The following is a 22,598-nucleotide window of genomic DNA, read 5'->3' on the forward strand; positions in this document are numbered from 1 at the left end:
CTGAGTAAAAAATGGGAATAAAACATGAAAATAAACCTGGTTCTGATGCTGGGATATTGGGGGGGAATGTATTAAGACTGATGGTCCTGTGCAGGATAATCACTAAGAGGCTTTGGTCTCGTAGTGAATATTGGTAGTTTTTTGCTCTACTCTCTGCCGGAACTTCAGCGCAGACTACAGTACATGTGATTGGTTGGGCGTTCATGCCCTGGGCCACCCCCGCCCACACCGATTGTAGTGGGAGGGGCTTAGAAACACTAAAAGTGCTGAGTAAAGGGAGATTCATGTGCTCTCTCCGTCATAATAAATCTGGGTCTCTGTGTATTATTATTGGACCCTGTAAGTCCCTGTTACATTGCGGTGCTATACCCTTGCAGTATACAGACGGCTGGATACAGCGTCCTGTACTCAGTGGACGGCATCTGCCCTTGTCTGTATCCCATTGTTTCCTATGGCTGGTCATAGTAATGGGACCACATTAGGGAAAAGTTTTCACTTCTCCTTATGACAGCAATGGTCCACATTTGGTTCACATTTGCATTATTATTATTATTCATGTCTTGACCTCGATGAATTTCCTCTTTGAATGTCTTGTAGTATGTGGAAGCTCCATTGTGGCCGATGCCATTGGCGGAGTTATTTCCTCTCCATTGTATCCGGCCAAGTATCCGAACAATCAGAACTGTTCTTGGATTATAAAAGCTCTGGAGCCTTGTAAGTTCCTGCTGTACATATTTTATATCTGAGTGTTACAGATTTTCTTCTTAATTTGTAGATGAACCTATAATTATTGTTCCATTTTTTTTACCTTGGGGCAAATGTGCTTAAAGGTGCACAGTGCAGGACATATCTGCTGGTAGATTGGTTTTCACCTAACTACTCCTTATTTTTATGGGAGATATACATACCTGGACCACATATCTGGGCTACCTATAGGTGCTACATACCTGGACCACATATCTGGGCTACCTATAGGTGCTACATATCTGGACCACATATCTGGGCTACCTATAGGTGCTACATACCTGGACCACATATCTGGGCTACCTATAGGTGCTACATACCTGGACCACATATCTGGGCTACATATTTGCACTTCATTTTTAGGCTATATTTTTGTACTTCCTAATTATGATATATATCTGGACTACATGTCTAGGCTTTATATTTGGTCTACAGATATTGGCTAAATATTTGGACTACATACATATCTGGGCTCCATCTCTGGACTACTAATCTGAAATACCGTAAATTCCATATTTTTACATATTTTACATAAATTACATATTTGGACTAAATACTCGGAAGAAATAACTGGACTAAATACCTAGTCTACATATCTGGGCTTCATATTTGGGCATTATATCTAAGCTACATATTTTGGCTATATAACTAAGCTGCATATCTGGGCTACACATCTTGACTACATATCTGGGCTATGTATATAGGTTTCATACCTTGGCTATATACCTAACCAACATACTGTATTTGGACTCCATACTGTATCAAGCTGTATGTGTATAAGTGCTGTGTGGTAAGGTTATTTGTACACCTGATGACAGTTCAACATATTGGGGGATGGTGGCAACATATTACGGCTCATTTACTAAGGGCTCCGCGGCCGCACTTTCGTCGGGTTTCCCGAATTTTTCAGTTTTCTGACAAATTCTGCCGGGATTTTGGCACACGCGATCGGATTTTGGCGCAATCGTCCCGGCTTTCACGCGACAGAAATCGGGGGTGTGGACGTCGGACAACCCGACGGATTCGGAAAACCTGCGGAATTTAAAAAACGAAATGTGTCGCAAGATCAAGCACTCACATGCACCGTGAAGAAGAAGGCCTCAGCGCAGCAGCGACACATGCAGGATATCGGGCACACGACCTTAGTGAATCGCCGGCAGACCCGAATCCACGTCGGACAACGCACCGCGGGATCGCGACTGGACCAGGTAAGTAAATGTGCCCCATTATTGTATCACCTAGGGCACTATCCAATAAAAAAAAACTTCTATGAAAAGTTATATTAATTGTATTCATTATATTTTTATCACTTCTCCCCACAGTTAACCACGTCACCATCTCCTTCACGGACTTCCGAACGGAGGCCCGAAATCAGAATTGTACTGAGGACTTTGTTGAGATTTTGGATGGAGATAATTACGCCTCCCCATCTATTGGTATATATGAGAAATGTACCTGCGCAATGAGAGATTAGTAACAGTCGTGTCTGATAGGTTAGCCTAGAAGATCTTTCAGTGGGTCCCAAAAATCCAGCAGAGGGCATCCCAGTGGGCTCACAGTGTTACCACCTGCCTATTGTATGCATTTTATAGAGCTCCTGATGAGGGACAGTAAAAGTCTACAGGTAGCGCCCCCTTGTTGTGGCCACATGAAGTCAAAATTATGTAATTAAGAAAGGTGGGCTCCCCATTACTGGATTCCTGCTAAGTTATTGAAATTTTGTTTTTAGGGCGTTTTTGCGGCAGAGTAATCCCACACCCCGTGACGTCTCTCAGTAACGCCCTTGTGCTCAGGTTTGTCTCTAATGGCTACACGAATGATAAGGGCTTCCAAGCATCCTACTCCGCATCACTGTCAGGTGAGAAATAACATATTTATCCATAATTGAATTCTATTCTGAATATACCATATACCCCGATGGAGGACTCAATGTATAACCCAGGCCATTCATTTAAAATGTTGCTGTTAAGGTTTCAAATAAATATTAATTCGGCCAATGCGGATAAGTATGCAGGGATATGAGTAACAGGGAACAGGCACAATATCGGGGTACAAGCTCAGGAACAGGGTGCAGGCTCTGAAACAGAGTTCAGAGTACAGGTTCAATGTTACCGGATCAGATTGGAAACAGGGTTCTGGATGCAGGTTCAGGACATGGGGTTCCAGTTCCAGGTTCAGGATATGGGGTTCCAGTTCCAGGTTCAGGATATGGGGTTCCAGTTGCAGGTTCAGGATATTGGGGTTCAGTTTGCTGGTTCAGGATATGGGGTTCCCGATGCAAGGCCAGGATATTGGGCTTCTGGATGCTGGTTCAGGATATAGGGTTCCAGCTGCAGGTTCAGGATATAGGGTTCCAGCTGCAGGTTCAGGATATGGGGTTCCAGGTGCAGGTTCAGGATATGGGGTTCCAGTTGCAGGTTCAGGATATAGGGTTCCAGCTGCAGGTTCAGGATATAGGGTTCCAGTTGCAGGTTCAGGATATGGGGTTCCAGATGCAGGTCCAGGATATTGGGTTCCAGATGCAGGTCCAGGATATTGGGTTCCAGATGCAGGGCCAGGATATTGGTGCTCTGGATGCAGGTTCAGGATATGGGGTTCCAGATGCAGGTTCAGGATATGGGGTTCCAGTTGCAGGTTCAGGATATGGGGTTCCAGTTGCAGGTTCAGGATATGGGGTTTCAGTTGCAGGTTCAGGATATGGGGTTCCAGATGCAGGGCCAGGATATTGGGGCTCTGGATACAGGTTCAGGATATGGGGTTCCAGTTGCAGGTTCAGGATATGGGGTTCCAGTTGCAGGTTCAGGATATGGGGTTCCAGTTGCAGGTTCAGGATATGGGGTTTCAGTTGCAGGTTCAGGATATGGGGTTTCAGTTGCAGGTTCAGGATATGGGGTTCCAGATGCAGGTTCAGGATATGGGGTTCCAGATATAGGTTTAGGATAGGCGGTTATCCCCAAATGAGAATTTGAGCAGAGACATCACAAGTCTTAGTCTCCAAACCTAACACCAGACCCAACCCCAATGCCCTATACTGTGACCATACAAAAGTCTCACCTTCTGTCCAACCTGCCCCTATTTACACTGATCTTCCACTGTCTATTGTAGCGTGTGGAGGAACTCTACACATGGAGAGCGGAGCATTCAACAGTCCCAGTTATCCAGACAATTACCCAGCCAACACGGAGTGTGTATGGACCATCCTCAGCTCTCCCGGGAACCGGCTCATGCTGTCTTTCATGTAAATCTCTTCTCGCTTGTTTCATTTTAATGGATTCCAGGCAGGAAATGTCAAATCTGGCAGGAAAACTACCTGACAAATATTCTGGTGCAAATTATAGTCTGGAAAGATAACAGATCTCCGGAACGTAACGTAATATAATTGTATAATAAATGTGTATGTGTGGATATATACATAGAGCTAACATAAGGAAGAGGAGTGTACAAAATGTATCCACTCCACAGAATACATATAACAGGGAAATTCTGAAATATGTCACAGCCATATAATAAATAGGTCATCCTATAGGATGACAGGGTGCAGGCCTATAGGTAACGGCTAGACCATGAGAAGAACCGGACAAGCCATGCAACTAAAATTTGTCTGTTTCTAATTTTTGGTGCCGGTTTTATTACAGTTGTGTTGCAGTTATGTTCCACATCTCGTAAATTGTAGCTTACAGCTACTCTAAGTTGGCGCAGGTTTGAGTTTCAGGCGCAGGAGATCTACCTCTAATGAATTTGAAAAGTGCTGAAAGTTCCAGTCTTGATAAATATAAATCTCCCCCATTGTGTAGTTGATGCCATAAGGACAACACTAAACATTGAGGAGATAAATTGCTGCACCAGACAGCACCCAAGTATAGATGCAACGTCTACCCACTATGGGCCTGATTTGTGTGGGGGCAGCCGGATCCCCTGGTATCGGAGTGACAGGTCTCGTCCACGTCCTTCAGGGCCAGCTGAGAGATGCAAGATGTGGGGGAGGTTGCAGTCTAGTGAAGGGATACCCCTTGGGCAACGGGTGTGTGAGTCACTACGGATCCTAGGGCAGATGGTGAAGGGAAGGTCAATGGTGTTAGCAGCAACAGCCAGGGATCACATGTGGAGACAAAACTATTTTTTTTAATGGCACATAGTCCAACAAAGCAGCGTGTACAGTGTAACAGGCTGTAAACGTTCCTCTCTGCAGCGCACCTAAAACGGTGGATTGGTTGGCCGTGGATCTGCAGTTTGGATAGTACCTCAGCCCTAGTCCAGTGGTTTGGAGCTGACTAGTAGGAGCCAAAAAGGGTTCTGCTTCTTGAGCAGCAATCTGGATGCAGGTATTAGCGCACAGAGCTGCTGACCCTGAGACCTGACCCTGACATTTGACAGGAGCCAAGAGAAAGACCCTGGACCAAAGATCCAAAGATCCAGCCAGAAGGGATATTTATGAACTTCCAGATCTGGGGTTTTTTCCAAGGTCTCCAACCAATCACCGGGCTTGGGCTGCAAAAAGGCTAACAAATGGCAACATTTAATATAAACATCACAGACCTTAACCCTCACAGTCATAGGATACTGTAGGCATAATACCACTTGGTGACATTAGATGTCAGCAAAGGATTGCAGATAAGGAGGATTTCCATTGTTAATAGGTAATAGGTTTATAGGACTCCATTGTTAATAGGTTAAACTCCTGGGATTAGCACTTTAGAGAAAGCCGCACTCTAATAGCTAGCCAGGAAGCCAACTGGAACTAATTTATTAGTAATGATCCGTCAAGCGGGCCATTACATAGAAACTATACAGTACTGTGCCAATGCCATACCATACTCTAGCCAAAAACATGGTTGACCTTTTTGAAAAGTTCTGAAGGTGTTTTGGCCTTTAGGATCCAGACTCTCATTCTCAGGATCAAGGGGTAATCCCACAATTGGACCCCCCACTGATCATCATAAAGCCATGGTGGTGGCACCAGTACGAATAATAATCTGTAGGGTGACAAGTCCATGTTCTATATGGAAAAGAGGTGGCCCTAAATTTCATCTACTCCAGTAGGTCCAAGGTTCCTATTGCTTCACTTGATATTCTGCCTTCTTTTACGTCCTGACCCCCTGATCCTCCTGCCCCTTGTAGACCGTTCACAGGACAGACGTTTCGTCTTCTCTGCATTGTCTGACCTCTCAGTAATCTTCCTGTATTGTTCTGCCCTCAGGTCCTTCTCACTTCAGTCCAGCGACAATTGTACAAGAGATTATGTGGAAATCAGAGAAGGAAATGACACAGGATTATTCTTAGGAAGGTTCTGTGGTGACACCCTGCCCAGTAATGTCACCTCCATCGTTGGTCACATTTTTTGGGTGAAATTTGTGTCCGATGACACCGGCAGCGGCCCTGGATTTCGAGCAACGTTCTCCCACTGTAAGTTTGCCTAACATGTCCGATGTAATGGAGAAGTAGAAAACGTCGACATTTTCCTATGGAAGAGCTGAATATTAACTCTACAAGCACCAAAGATCTTTTGCTAAAAGAATATACTGGACACATAAGTTATGGGTCCAGTGTATTCATGAGCAGAGACCCAATTCTTGACACCAGCCAGTTTGTGAAATCCAGTTGTGATTTTAAAGGGGTTTTTCAGGAGGGAAGGGTGAAGTGCAGTGGAAACAGGGGGCATGGTGGAACAGTGTAACAGCCTGTGAAGCTACAGCGCAGAAGGCTCTTTTCGCTCATTAGCATAATTTTAAAAGTTGATTTTAGAAGGAAGGAGGCCATGGTTAACAAATATAAGAAGATTACCATAGTCACGGTGCCTGGATCAATAGTAAGTGGCCCTGGTTTATCAGGATTTCCTTTAAGATTGGTGATGAATATCAGATTAGTAGGGATCTAGCATCCAGCACACCCACTGGTCAATTGTTTGAGAGACCCAGACAAGTTCTTGGGTCTCTCCACTGCTCACCAAGTAGAGCGCTGTACATTGTACAGTGGCAGTGCTTGGTATTGCAGCTCAGTCCCATTCACTTGAATAGGAATGAGTTACACACAGGCCATGTAGTTGATAGATGCGATGGGAAATGGACCTTTCACAAACAGCGCTAGGATATGTCTAGTATTGGGGCTCAGCACCATAGAAGTTTATATGGCGGAGCTGTAATGCCACACACAACCACTAGGCAGGTGTGGTGCTGTTTTTGAAGAAAATATCAATTTTTTTCCGACCCTGTATAACCCCTCCAAGTAACTTTCAATAAAATGTCTAATTACTAACATTTTGTATGAAGAACCTATCAGTTCTGTAACTTCTGATCAGTTTGTATTCTGTATTATTAGTGTTTGGTAACAATATAGAAGGAACTTATGGACAGATTGCATCTCCGCTCTGGCCCCGGCAGTATCCGCACCACTCAAACTACATCTGGAAAGTCAATGTGGAGTCAGGTCGCATCATCGAGATGAGGATATTGGAGATAGACATTGAAGACCATGCGAGCTGCAGCTACGACAAACTACAAGTATGTTCCCTATTCATCCCTATTGATTGTATCATTGGGTTTTACCAGTTATGGCTTATCCATAGAATATTCCATAAATTCCTTAAAGGAATGGATTCCACATCTAGGACCTTATTTACCTGAATAATAGAGAGTCATCCCATAAAAGTCTATGGCAGTCCTGGTCCCTATTTTTCAGAAGAGGAAACCAAACCTATCAGACATTAATGGCATATTTAAAATATTCAAAATCCATCATGATAAAGCGGAGACACTTACTCATGACATGATACAGTGAGTGTGGGAATCGTCTTATATCTATTATCCAGTGCCTTCTGCTTTCTAAAATCAACTTTCCAAATTATGGGCATAAGGGCTCTTGGTGGCAATAACAGAGACCCTGTGTGCTGCAGCTTCACAGGCTGTTACACTGTGCATGAGCACTTCCCTCCTACTGTGTCAGATGACAACAGGCAGAGGGTAGGGGGCAGTGTTGAGAAGGAGCAGGGGGAAGGGGGAGACAGAGAATATGGGGCACAAAGCGTCTCTGGTACCCCCTCCCCCAGGATTAGCATGATTTGAAAATTTTATTTTGGATGGAAGGATAACAAAAAAGATTTTGATGCTTGATTTTGATGGTAGATTTCCTTTAATTCATTAGAAGAACTGCTCCCCTATGTAGGTTCTGGTGCTATAGGCTGCACTTAACATCCGGTACCAAGTGTCAGACGCACACAGATCTGATACTTATTATAAATACTTAGGACAGGTCATCAGTATTAATCAGAATTGTGACTTTATTGGGGGTATTTGTGAATACCGTATTATTCGGACTATAAGGCGCACCGGATTATAAGGCGCACCATCAATAAATGCCGTCTAGGTTCATATATAAGGCGCACCGGATTATAAGGCGCACCTGATTATAAGGATGAATGACCAGCAGGTGGCAGACCTATGCACAGTTCAAGGCAACTGTTGTCTGTAAGTAAGGTTCATATATAAGGCGCACTGGACTATAAGGCGCACCTTTGATTTCTGAGAAAATAAAAAAAAATTCTGTGCGCCTTATAGTCCGAAAAATACGGTATAGACCCATGAGAATAGTTGGCATGTCCATTTTGAACCTTGCCCTGAAGCACTATGGGTAGTAACATGCTAGCGCTGCTATTATCTATTGTCCTGGATACTTCTGATCATGTTAATACAGTTTTGGATGACTTTTTCTGCAGATATTCGATGGACCTGATACCCACTTTCATCTCATCGGCATATATTGTGGGGTCACCCCGCCTCCGACCCTCTTCTCCTATGGTAGCGCGGTGACGATTCAGTTCCTCAGTGATAACAGTTTCAGTAGTAAAGGATTTCTGCTGGAATGGACCGCGGTCAACGTATCCCCGGGACCACCACCTACCATCGCTCCAGGTACCAAATGTCAACCCCCAGCTGGGGCACAAGTGGAGAGGCTAGAGGTCACCCTTGGATCTATGACACTTTGGCGCCCATTAAGGATCTCAAGTTGGGCTGTAGATTTTGCATCGGGGTCCGAAAACCTCTAATGTAAAGTCATTTTTGGTGACAGAACCAAAGAATTTTTGAGAATTTTTTTTTTGTGCAAAAAGATCTAATATAGACTACAGGCAAATCATGGCCAATCAGTAGCCTCTGGAGCCCTCAGGGTCCCCATAACATGAAGATTCATACTGAAGTGAGCATACCCTTGCTATGTCCATTGTCCTTCCTGGTATTGGCTCACAAAACCCCATAACCCATCTTTGTAATATTATTTTCAATCAAACTTTTAGCTAGGTGGCGCTATTTCAAGTTTTGTTTCAGGATGCATAAAGTTGCTAGAAGTTCTGCCATTTCTATTTCAGGTGCCTGTGGTGGAGTTTTACAGACCGGAGAAACTCCATTATTTCTCTTCTCTCCTGGATGGCCGGATATGTACGGTGTAAGGCTTGTGTGTACCTGGGTGATCCGGTCTCCAGGGTCCACGGTGGAGCTGAATCTCCTGTCTGTTGATATTGAGGCCCACAGCACATGTGCTGATGACAAGCTTATCATCAGAGATGGTAAGAGAAGGGATTATTCTATAATAACACAGTTAAAGTGAATGTCCACATTTACAAATCATTTGTTTTTATTCCAAAAATTTCCTAAAAAATGGGTAAAAATTAGTTCCTTAATTATATCTTATATCTTAAAAAAATATATCTTTATAGTGATAGTGTTTTTCTTATATAGAGCTCCAAATCCTCCCAACCCCAAAGCCATTGGTTTAAAAGATTCTATCTGCCGCCAGTCACCACTAGAGGGAGCTCCAGAGCTTACAGCTATCTGTTCTATATTGAATTGCATATTATGAAGTAATATTCCCATTAGTGGATGTGTCATTCATCTGTAAAGTTATCTGGAATTTTCCAGGACTAAGATATTGAGGACATTCTATATTTTAATCCGAAAAAAAAGCCCTTTAACTTAATGTCTATGAAAAAAAAATGGAGCAATTATTATTAATATAACTATTGGTGTTACTTTCTAAACTTCCTCACATAAATTCCATTACTTTTTCACTATCAAGGAGACAACAACCTCGCACCTGAAATTTCCACCATCTGTGGTCGGGAGGTTCCTGGACCAATCCGATCATCCGGAGATGCCATGTTTTTGTATTTTGCCTCTGATGGGAGCGTTTCTGGGAGAGGATTCAATGCATCTTATCATAAAAGTAAAGTTTCTTTCACTGATAACTATTACCTGTTATGAATTGTATATATAACATCCTCCATCTTGGCTGTGCACTCCGCACATACCTCCAAGGGTTTTATTAAGTAATGTCGTTGTAGGCCTGGATAGAATTTTTTTGCACATATCCATCCAAATGTATCTGTTGGGATCAGTAGTGTAGCTCTAGGAGTAACAGCAGTCACAATCTGCCCATTAAACGCTCTTACAACCTTGTGATCTCTTTTGTGGTCTGACAGTCTAAGCAGGGTCAGCTCTAGGTTTTTTATAGCCCCGTGGGGGACAGATCCTTCGTAGGCCCCTTTGCAGTGAACTCACATGCCGTCTCCTGTTCTCTAAAATATTCCCTCGTTTATCATACCAAATAGTCCCCTAATGGTTATTTTATATAAACCCACCTCACCCCCTATGGATTCATTAGATACAACCCCCCTCACCCCCATAGATTCCTTATATACAGACTTATGTGGGCCCCCCAGCAGCTCTGGGCCCCAGCACTTGCCCAGTTATGCCTAGTGCTGGCGCCGGCCCTGAGTCTAAGCATCATAAGTATTTTTCCCTGAACTGTAATTTATGATACAATGACTGCCAGACATGTCCTTCTACCAGTAAGCAGATCATGAACCTTTTAATGTCAGCAGCCGTAGGTCAGTATATGATCAAGTAAGGGAGGTTGTGGAGTAAAATGCACCTGCAAGAGTTAGGCTGCGTGCAGATCTCGTTTATCTGTTGTCGGGATACATTGGGAGTATGCCTGAGCTATCCTTACAACGTAGGCCATCAACAATGCTCATACAGTGGGATACATCCTCCTGTTAGGCTCCTCCCTCTTAAAGCGGGAGAAGGAATGAACATCAGTAGAAGGCAGTGATTTGTAGCATTTCCCGATAAATGTGCATATTTAGGCATTCAGTGGAGGCCAGGGATGGATGCCATACAGTTGCATCCATCCCCCATAACCTCTAATGCCCCCCACTAAGCACATACTGCTCTTTTTAGCCAAGTTAAAGTCAAGGAGGCGGAACGTTCAACACTGAAGTCAAGCTCTCCTGACCTCAGAACAACCCCTTCGCCGGTCCTGCATCTAAAAACAACACTAAAAAGATCTCCAGATGTCTGGTGCTTAATGTCAATCACAGGAGGAGACATTTAAAGCTGGGGAGAGCTTGACTTCAGTGTTAAACTCTCCACCTCCTTGACTTTCCATTACCAATTAACATCCCACTTCAAAGTTAATTTTCTGGATGATGCCACCACACTCGGGTAGAAACATGATCTAGAAGATGTTAAGATGCTTGACAACATACTATTAGGCCAAGTTATGATGACAATTGTTGTTGCTGCAGTTCCATGATGGTGACTATGTCTCTCTTCTCAAGGAGGTTGTCTCTGCAGTCATGTATTCCTCTTCTTCCTCAGGCTGCGGAGGATACTTACATGCAAACAGAGGAGTGATAACATCACACAATTACCCCACAAGTTACATCCCCAATCAGAACTGCACGTGGCACGTCATGGTCACCCCCGGCTTCACAATTGTGGTCCATTTTGAGCAGACCTTCGAAGTAGTGAACACCGATGGCTCCTGCAGTGGTGGAGACTACATAGAGGTAGGTCACTATTTACCCAGGAAAATAATTGTAATGAGTCACAGTGTCTATAGGACTAATGTATATTATGTCACCAGCTGAGAAATGGTCCTGATGATTCATCCCCTTCCCTTGGAAATGGAAAATTCTGCGGCACGAACCCTCCTTCCAGCGTGCACACCACCGACAACGAGCTCTTTGTCCGATTCATCACAGATGGCAGTAATGAAGGGAAAGGGTTTAAACTCAGATATGAAGCGCAAAGTCTTGGTATGTATGAAATGTACATGGTCTCCGGCTTAAAGGGCTAGATCCATGTTTTTATGCTAGGGGAGAACTTGCTGATTGGATAAGACCACATGGACCACTACCTATAACCACAACTTCCCATTTAAACTGGAGTAGATCCGGTCAAATTTGTGCACTGATGACCTATTCACTGTCTAAGGGGCTGCTTGAGATAGCAGAATACAGCACTGACCTATAATTGTTAGTCTCTAGGAGGTAACATTAAGAATTTAAGGGGGTATCTTATTAAATTTTACATTCCATCTTTGTTATCTTTGTTATGGTACCACCAGGTTTTCCATTCCCTCTCAGAACGTCCATCTCATATGTCTAATGCTAGTGAGAAGGAGATGATTCTAGTCCACTGATTCATACGGATTGTCTGCACAATTATAGAAATCAACCTACCGCCCAGGTTCAAGAGGATTTAGGCGATAGTACTGATGTACTGAGCATGTGCGACCACCAGAACTGGATACATTAAGTGGACGCTCTGAGATGGAATACATAGAACAATTTCAGTGGGAGCTGAGCGGACATTACCTGCTCCAACCACACAGAGAACAAGGCTGAGCTCTCAGCTAAATTCTCAATGTTGCTTTTGGTGCCAGATTAAGTCCAGAACCGCTGATCAGTGGTAGTACCTTTTATGGGATCGATCTTCATGATCAGTTTACAAAAAGACTAGCGGGTCATTCTGTACTATATAACTGGTATCGGTTGTTTGCATAATTTGTGTATAATTAAAGGTTTAAAAAAAACAGCGCCCCACCTGTTCGTCTGTGGTATTGCAGCTCTGTCTAATTAAATTCAATATAGCTGAGCTGCAATGCCAAAAACCACCAATGGACTGCTTCGTAATAATTGTGACAATCATCCTTATTGTGCTTATTTGCAGCTTGTGGAGGGACCATATATGTCACTGACTCTGACCCCAATGGTTTTGTCACGTCACCAAATTATCCCAACGCTTATCCCCGAAACACAGAATGTGACTGGACCATCATAGTGCCTGATGGCGAAGCGGTGGAGATACAATTCCAAGATCAGTTTTACATTGAACCCTCGGACAAGTACTGTTACTCTTTCCATACTTTTATATTGTACTCTGTTGATTATATTATATTATATAAAGTTGTTTTCTCACTGTAGCAAGTGATGATCGCACAGTTGGTAAAATCTAAAAGTTGGGATCCCTTTTACATCACTGTTCTGGTCCAGGTTCTGAGCAACACCATGCAATCCCATCCAATGCACTTCAGGGAAATCAACTACAGGCAGTCCCCGGGTTACATACGAGATAGGGTCCATAGGTTTGTTCTTAAGTTGGATTTGTATGTAAGTCGAAACTGTATATTTTATAATTGTAGATCCAGACAAAATTTTTTTTGCCCCAGTGACAATTGGAGTTTCAAAATTTTTTGCTGTAATGGGACCAAGGATTATCAATAAAGCTTCATTACAGGCACCTTACAGCTGATCATTGCAGCCTGGGACTATAGTAACATCCAGAGGTCACAGTGGGCAGAGGGGTCCGTCTTTAACTAGGGGACGTCTGTAAGTTGAGTGTCCTTAAGTAGGGAACCGCCTGTACATGGATTTAGTGGTATTTATTATCGATGCATACTTACCAGCTGGAGTGTGCCCCCAGAAACAGGATCCCTTGCCCATTCAGCAGTTAATAACATTTTTAAATATCCAAATGAGCCTCAGGGGCTCCTGTGTATGTCACAGAAGCTCCTTCTAGATCCGTTGGCTGCGTTATGATTGGCGCTCGCTGTGACATCATCGGGGAGTGATGATCCATCGCTATGTAACAGATTATGTGTAAATACGCCATATACTGCTATAAAACTACTGCTGTAGCAGTATATGGCAGGATCGGTCAGACCTCCTAGGGTTTAAGTACCCCTAGGGGGTCTAAAAAATTGTAAAAAAAAAATTAAAAAACTTAAACATTGTTTTAAAAAAAAATTGGAGAGCAAGTACCAGAGAGCAAGCAGAGATATTGAACTTACAATGAATTGATGCAGATTCCTATTAGAAATCTGTCACATAAATAATGTTAAGTAGGTGATGTAAAGCGATGATTGAACCATGTAATAAGAAATATTCTTTGTTTTGCATCAGTTGCAGCAACAGTCACCTGGAGATAAGGGATGGCGCAGAGTCTAGCAGTAGGCTCCTCACGAAACTGTGCGGGAACACAAAGCCAGTCATCTATAAATCACTGGGCACTGCCATGTACCTGAGCTTTAGGACAGATGGCAGTACCCCCCGTGCAGGATTCAATGCCCAGTATTCAATTGGTAAGATCTTATAATGCACTATTATATACCATTCATTATCGGTAACATCTGCTCCGTTCACATACATGGTGGCAACTGAAGCTGATCTGTAGTGGATCCATGACATTGTGGCGGATCCATGACACTCTAGCAGATGACACTGAAGCTGATCCCTGACACTGTAGCGGATCCATAACACTGAAGCGGATCCATAACACTGAAGCGGATCCATGACACTGTAGCGGATCCATGACACAGAAGCAGATCCATGACACTGAAGCGGATCCATGACACTGTAGTGGATCCATGACACTGAAGCTGATCCATGACACTGTAGAAGATCCATGACACTGTAGCGGATCCGTGACACTGAAGCGGATCCATGACACTGAAGCGGATCCATGACACTGAAGCAGATCCATAACACTGAAGCGGATCCATAACACTGAAGCGGATCCATGACACTGTAGCGGATCCATGACACAGAAGCAGATCCATGACACTGAAGCGGATCCATGACACTGTAGTGGATCCATGACACTGAAGCTGATCCATGACACTGTAGAAGATCCATGACACTGTAGCGGATCCGTGACACTGAAGCGGATCCATGACACTGAAGCGGATCCATGACACTGAAGCGGATCCATGACACTGTAGCGGATCCTTGACACTGTAGCGGATCCGTGACACTGAAGCGGATCCATGACACTGAAGCGGATCCATGACACTGAAGCAGATCCATGACACTGAAGCGGATCCATGACACTGTAGCGGATCCTTGACACTGTAGCGGATCTATGACACTGAAGCAGATCCATGACACTGTAGCGGATCCATGACACTGTGGAAGATCCATAACACTGAAGCGGATCCATGACACTGTAGCTGATCCATGACACTGTAGCTGATCCATGACACTGTAGTGGATCCATGACACTGTAGCGGATCCATGACACTGTAGCGGATCCATGACACTGTAACGGATCCATGACACTGTAACGGATCCATGACACTGTAACGGATCCATGACACTGTAACGGATCCATGACACTGTAGCGGATTCATGACACTGTAGCGGATCCATGACACTGTAGCGTATCCATGACCCTGAAGCTGATCCATGACGCTGAAGTTGATCCATGACACTGTGGCGGGTCCATGACACTGAAGTGGATTCATGGCACTGAAGCTGATCCATGACACTGAAGCTGATCCATGACACTGAAGCTGATCCATGACACTGAAGCTGATCCATGACACTGAAGCGGATCCATAGCACTGAAGCGGATCCATGGCACTGTAGCTGATCCATGACACTGTAGCTGATCCATGACACTGTAGTGGATCCATGACACTGTAGCAGATCCATGACACTGTAGCAGATCCATGACACTGTAGCGGATCTATGATACTGAAGCCGACCCATGACACTGTAGCGGATCCATGATACTGTAACGGATCCATTAAACTGTAGCGGATCCATGACACTATAGAGAATCCATGACACTGTAGCAGATTTATGACACTGTAGCGGATCCATCATACAGACCCTTTCCGTTGTGGTTTACAAGAGTCTTATCCAAAACTATGGCTAGGCAATCCCTATACAATTCAATCTGCAGCTCTATCCTGTATCTAAATACCCTGGCAGAGGCTTGGATTTCTGGCATCGTTCCTGGTACTCAGCACCTTCCAACCTTGTGTCCCCCCATTTTTGGGCCCTTGTCTGCCCTGTAGTTGGGTTCTTATAATTAAACGGGGCTAACATATTTTCAAGACCTATGCAAAGTCTTTCTTCTACTATTATGTTTCAGCATCACACTCACCATAAACAAGAATTTTGAGCTTGCATCACAAAAACCAAGTCCTGACTACTATAAAAGTATATTAAAAGTTAACAGTTAAAAAATATTAAAGGACTGATAATATTTCAGTTCTTCTGCATAAATGGAAGTAAGGGAATAGGATCCTGTTGCAGCCAGTTGTCTTACAGTCAGAAATAGAGCTTTGAGGAAGAAATACGGTAACATGGGAATAATCCATAACAGAAAAAACAAGCTCATCCCACTATGAAAATATATAGCAATATAAAATAGTCAATTGACAATAGTAGTACAGCACCAGGAAATTAAAGGGAAAAGATCCAGTTGCAGCCAGTTGTCTTACAGTAAATACAGTAATACGGTTAGGTTTGGGCTAATCCAGAACAGAAAAACCAAGCTCCTTCCACAACAAAAATATATTACAACCAATGAGAAACACAAAATAGTCAAGGGGGAAAGCACATGTAATATTTCAGTTCTACTGTACACATGGCAAAAAGGGGAGAGGATCCTGCTGCAGCCAGTTGTCTTACAACCAGATATAGAGCTTTAAGAAGGAAATACAGTAACAAACTAAGCCCCTCCTACTATGAAAATATATTTCATCCAATGAGCAACACAAAATAGTCAAGGGGGAAAGCACATGTAATATTTCAGTTCTACTGTACACATGGCAGAAAGGGGAGATGATCCTGCTGCAGCCAGTTGTCTTACACTCAGATAAAGAGCTCTAAGGAAGAAATACAGTAACAAACCAAGCCCCTCCTACTATGAAAATATGTTTCATCCAATGAGCAACACAAAATAGTCAAGGGGGAAAGCACAAGTAATATTCCAGTTCTTCTGCACACATGGCAAAAAGGGGAGAGGATCCTGCTGCAGCCAGTTGTCTTACAACCAGATATAGAGTTTAAGAAGGAAATACAGTAACAAACCAAGCCCCTCCTACTATGAAAATATGTTTCATCCAATGAGGAACACAAAATAGTCAAGGGGGAAAAACCTAGTTGTATTTCAGTTCTACTGCAAGAAAGTAAGGTGGAAAGATATTGTTGCAGACAGTTATCTTACTTATCAGATATAGAATTTGAGGGGAGGTTTGGATTCATCCATAACACAAAAACTAAGCTCCACACGCTACGAAAATATTGAGCAACACAGATTAATCAAGGGGTCAGCACTTAATAATAACTTTGATCCACCACACACATACCCCAGCAGCAGCCAGTTGTCTTACACGTGTCTGTTAGGATGGAAGACATAGTTGTCCTCCTAGGACGTTGGTCTGGGTCGCTGTGGCAGATATGATTTTGATGATATGATTTGCTTTGGTAAACTGCAGTTATGTATTTGCAGCTACTTGTGGAGGATCTCACTATGGGCAGAGTGGTATTATCCAAAGTCCTGGTTACCCTACACAGAATTACCCAGACTCCACTTCATGTGAATGGTCCTTCACCGGCCCCACAGGCCATTACCTTATCATAAGATTTGAGTCTCTTGATCTTCAGAATTCGTCCAATTGCTCGAGTGACTTTGTGGAGATCCGTGAATATAATGCAACAGGTCAGTTCTCTCATACACTGAATCTTATATCTCCCGAGAGCTGGAATCTGGACCCTCTTGGGCCCAGGTGCGACCGCACCCTCAGCACCCCCTCAAGTTACGCCCCTGCGTAAAATGTATATAAACTGGATATTCTTTGCTTTTATAGGGAAACTGCTGGGAACATTTTGCAATAACATATTACCAGATGAGTTGAGGACCTCCGATAGCTTTGCCTATGTGAAATTTGTCAGTGATGGATCTGTCAATGCCAAGGGATTCCGTCTCCACTATGAAGCCAGTATAGAAGGTGAGACACATAGAGCAATGTATCTCCAAAAGTCACTGATCTGGGTCTGTAGCATCCTATAGTCACTGATCTGGGTCTGTAGCATCCTATAGTCACTGATCTGGGTCTGTAGCATCCTATAGTCACTGATCTGGGTCTGTAGCATCCTATAGTCACTGATCTGGGTCTGTAGCATCCTATAGTCACTGATCTGGGTCTGTAGCATCCTATAGTCACTGATCTGGGTCTGTAGCATATTATAATCACTGATCTAGGTCTGTAGTATCCTATGGTCACTGATCTGGGTCTGTAGTATCCTATGGTCACTGATCTGGGTCTGTAGTATCCTATGGTCACTGATCTGGGTCTGTAGTATTCTGTAGTCACTGATCTGGGTCTGTAGTATTCTGTAGTCACTGATCTGGGTCTGTAGTATTCTGTAGTCACTGATCTGGGTCTGTAGTATTCTGTAGTCACTGATCTGGGTCTGTAGTATTCTGTAGTCACTGATCTGGGTTAGTAGAATCCTATAGTCACTGATCTGGGCCTGTAGTATTCTGTAGTCACTGATCTGGGTCTGTAGTATTCTGTAGTCACTGATCTGGGCCTGTAGTATTCTGTAGTCACTGATCTGGGCCTGTAGTATTCTGTAGTCACTGATCTGGGTCTGTAGTATTCTGTAGTCACTGATCTGGGCCTGTAGTATTCTGTAGTCACTGATCTGGGTCTGTAGCATACTATAGTCCTGATCTGGGTCTGTAGCATACTGTAATCACTGATCTAGGTCTGTAGTACCCTATAGACACTGATCTGGTTCTGTAGCATGCCATAGTCACTTATCTGGATCTGACCTGTCTAGAGAGAATGAAGAATGTCTTCTAAGAATACTTAGGTAAGTAGGGGACACAAACATATAGGGCTGACTATGATGATTTTGTCTGGAGGAAATCATAACTGGAGGATGAATAATTAGAAAGAAATTATATTTAAATAAAATGTAAAAAAATATGTGTTTATACACAGGGTAACTCTTTTTCTGCTAATTAAAAGAAATCAACCATTTGAAAAAACAGAAATAAACTAGAAATACTCACCTCCGCTCCACTTTATCTTGATCCCGGCGCAGTCCTCTGCTAGTCTTGACACACCGGAATCACCTAGAAAAGAAAGTTATAATTAGCAGCACAGAGCTTGGGGACAAGATGTCCGGTGCTTAGGGCTGCTAATTATGCACGCCCCTGCACTTAACTCTCCCATCGTCATGCCTCTGGTGTGATGTCACCTCCCTCTCTCAGAATGGGAGGAGGGGTGCGGGGGGGGGGGGGGGTGCATAATTAGCAGCCCAGAGCACCGGAAATCTTGTCCCTGCGCTCTGTGCTGCTAATTATAGGTGATCCCTGTAATAAATTTTCTGTTTGTTTCAGTATTTCAAGACATCTTTATTTATCTTTATGTAAATATGCATTTTTGTGCACCATGGACATGGCTGCAAGTTTTTGGTGCACCCTCTTATGTCAAGTTTCATTACCTAGCGCCTCCCACTCATCAATGATTGATGTGTCGCCTTGCTCCATTTCTGGAACTGGGTAAAAGGTGCACCTGACCTTGTGGCCACACCCATGTTGCACCTGTTGTGAGGGGCTGACAGGTTCCCTTTAACAGTGGTGTAAACATTATGGTGTGTAATATTCTATGAGATTACACATACAGGAATAACTATCTGTCTTACAGAATGTGGAGGAGACATAAATGGAGTCACCGGAACAATCCTATCTCCTAATTATCCTAACTTTTATCCTCATAATCGTGTATGTGAATGGAGGATAACTGTGCCGGAGGGCAGACGGGTGACATTGACCATAGATGACCTAAGAATCCAGGATCATCAGGACTGTAACAACGACTACGTGGCTGTAAGTCCTATAGAATAATAACACAAAAATGTTCCATATCGGGGGGAAAGTAAGGGACGTAGGGTATAGTAAATGAATCCACATTTGCAGGACAATTTTATGCCACACCCCTAACATGAATGGAAACGCCCACATAATGAGCTACAACACCAATTGTGGGCAGTTTTTTTATATGCTCCGCCCACATCATGGTTTGCTGTAGGGGAAAGTGTAAAACCGGGGAGGATGGGTATATGAGTAAAGTAGTACTCTGAGTAAAAGACTGTCCGATTCATCTCAGGTGTACAATGGGTATCGGAATCAGTCGCCCCTCTTGGAAAAACTTTGTGGTTACGAAGCCCCAAGTGCCGCAATCCAGTCCTCTGGCAACACCATGAAAGTATTATTTATCACAGACGGGTCTATAGCCAGCGGAGGATTCCAGGCTACATTCACTGCAATGGAAGATGCAGGTAAATGGTTAAATACTACTAATACTATTAATGCTACTAAAAATACTACTGAAGACCAAAACGCATCTCTCCATATAGCGGTATTCTGTCATGAGTCAGATATCACATCTTTACCAGCTTCCCACTGCTATGCGTCAAAGCTGTTGCAGGTTTCTGGTTGAATGCTACATCATTTAGAGCAGAGGACCTTGCAGAAGTTCAAAGCAGGGATCTAAGAGCACAGCATTGTGAGGATGGGTACCCAGTTATTCAACCAACCTGGAGTTTAAAACCTGTTGTCCTCTAGCTTTGTGCACTAAGCTGTTCCGCAGACCTTCTCTGCTGTAGTGTCCAACCAGAAGTCTGTTGCAGCTTTTACTCAGAGCAGTGGAGAAGCTAAATGCACAGGGCTATAAGCACTGTAGTCCTGCTGCTGCTAACACAAATAATGGTATGATTATGCAACTTAGCCCTAATACCCTGATGATTACAGCAGCAACCAGCAAAATTGTGAACCTAACCTATAACCCAAGGATCCGTAACATACCGTTTTGGTCCATTAGACAAAAAAGCATTAGAAGTAAAACCAAACCATCCATTCTTGCCTTGCAGTTTGTGGTGGGTCTCTCCTGATACCTACCGGAGGAAATTTCACATCTCCAGGATATAACGGGACCAACAATTACACAAAGAATCTGAATTGTGAATGGACTATCCAGAACCCAAACACATATAACTCCACTACATACATCGAATTCACAAGGCTGCAACTGGAAGCTCATCAGAACTGTCAGAACGATTTCGTAGAAATCCGCGTAGGTGAGTAGAAAATCCTCAAGGATATCTGGGATTATAATATGACGTAAGACTGAAACCACAAAAATGTCATTTCTAAGACCTGTTATCTTATTTTATCCATTTGTACAATGACAAATAAAAACTAGGGATACAGTCATTAAAGGGGTATTCCAAACAATATATACAGCGAATATCATGATGTTTTGGCTTCAGAATCGTGATCTATATGTCTCCATGGTTACAGACTACAAACAGACTTCGATAGGTAGTCAGAAAGAGGGGGCAGATGGTAAATTGTAACTTTTGCATTCCAAATTAAACAACAATTAAAGAGCAAAATACTTTTCTACTACTTACTGGGCCCAAAACATTGGCCTAAGTTTCAAAGTGTCGATAATTAGATTGTAGATTTAGTAACTGTGAATGTACAAATAGTCCTAAAACTTCTTATGACACAGTAAATCTTCTTCTTTCTACTGCAGATAACGCAGAAGGCGAGGTCATCAGCAGAGTGTGCGGACGGACAAAGCCATCCATCCCGCTCGCTCTTGTCGACCCCAGAATTTGGGTGCATTTTGTAAGCAACGCAGCGGTGGAAGATGTTGGATTTTCTGCTAAATATTTATTTACAGGTAAAAGGTTCCCAGTGCAGGTGTGAAGCTTTATTTATTATTTGTATAGTCGTCTAAAATCTATGATCATTTCACCGATTTTTTTTTTTTTGCTGATGTTCCCAATTCCACTAGAGAAGATTCCAGATATCAATAGAGATTATTTGGGGAATTTGGTTCTTGATTCCATAAAAGATCACAGCACCAGGTTCTGCTAGTACAGGCAGTCCCCGGATTATGTACAAGATAAGTTCTGTAGGTTTGTTCCTAAATTGAATTTGTATGTAAGTCGGAACTGTATGTTTTATCATTGTAGCTCCAGCCAGAATTTTTTTGGTCACTGTGACAATTAGATTTTAAAAATGTTGGATTGTCATAAGAACCAGGATTAACACTAAAGCTTCATTACAGACAGCCCTCAATCCGACAATATGTCCAGGTCGCACAGAACGCACCCGAACTTGAACTTAGCGTTCGGGTCCGCTCATCTCTATAAATACATTATACTCTTTCAGGTTGCGGTGGGATACAGAATGCGGAGTCTGGAGTTGTCATCAGCCCAAACTACCCCAATACATATCCAGCTCTCAGCCACTGCGCCTGGTTGTTGGAGGCCCCAGAAGGACACATCATTACAGTGAGTTTTTACGAAAGACTGGGGTGGCTTCTATGAGACAATGGGGGGAATCCATTATTACTCCTACGCCCGACAATGACAGATTTGCACCAAAAACTGTCTATAATGCCTTCCGACAGATTTATGAAGGCTTTTAGACCAATTTTTGGCTGTGGTATCGCAGAAAGGGACGTGGTCATATGGAAATGTGTCGGTGCCCCAATAAATTAAGGAGGGTGTAGCAAAATTTCTTGAGTTCTAAAGTAGAACTGGACAGTCTTATACTGCGACAGATTCATTATCACAATGATGGATCTAGCGGAGCACTGGACTAGTGGTGACAGCTCTGCATTGTCAGAGCCGGCGACGCATTAATGAATCCCCTCCCAATGTTCTTCCTTTTTGGAGGAGAGTTAAACAGGTTGGCCTCAGT

General features: G+C 43.3%; 1 protein-coding gene across 1 annotated transcript in view; it reads left to right on the forward strand.

The window, feature by feature from the left end:
* CUBN (cubilin) overlaps positions 1-22,598 on the forward strand; it is a 119,021-nt gene that overhangs the window by 72,810 nt on the left and 23,613 nt on the right. The window contains exons 33-52 of the mRNA XM_072154223.1: positions 598-714; positions 2,067-2,180; positions 2,474-2,602; positions 3,850-3,982; positions 5,942-6,147; positions 7,060-7,241; positions 8,453-8,648; positions 9,101-9,298; positions 9,808-9,954; positions 11,391-11,581; positions 11,659-11,830; positions 12,747-12,921; positions 13,979-14,157; positions 17,319-17,528; positions 17,677-17,817; positions 19,528-19,709; positions 19,990-20,161; positions 20,753-20,959; positions 21,421-21,570; positions 22,065-22,186. Coding sequence (XP_072010324.1) covers positions 598-714; positions 2,067-2,180; positions 2,474-2,602; positions 3,850-3,982; positions 5,942-6,147; positions 7,060-7,241; positions 8,453-8,648; positions 9,101-9,298; positions 9,808-9,954; positions 11,391-11,581; positions 11,659-11,830; positions 12,747-12,921; positions 13,979-14,157; positions 17,319-17,528; positions 17,677-17,817; positions 19,528-19,709; positions 19,990-20,161; positions 20,753-20,959; positions 21,421-21,570; positions 22,065-22,186 — 3,323 coding nt within the window. The remainder of the gene's footprint in view (positions 1-597; positions 715-2,066; positions 2,181-2,473; positions 2,603-3,849; positions 3,983-5,941; positions 6,148-7,059; positions 7,242-8,452; positions 8,649-9,100; positions 9,299-9,807; positions 9,955-11,390; positions 11,582-11,658; positions 11,831-12,746; positions 12,922-13,978; positions 14,158-17,318; positions 17,529-17,676; positions 17,818-19,527; positions 19,710-19,989; positions 20,162-20,752; positions 20,960-21,420; positions 21,571-22,064; positions 22,187-22,598) is intronic.

This window comes from Engystomops pustulosus, chromosome 5, assembly GCF_040894005.1.
Source record: "Engystomops pustulosus chromosome 5, aEngPut4.maternal, whole genome shotgun sequence".
Classification (NCBI taxonomy): Eukaryota; Metazoa; Chordata; class Amphibia; order Anura; family Leptodactylidae; genus Engystomops; species Engystomops pustulosus.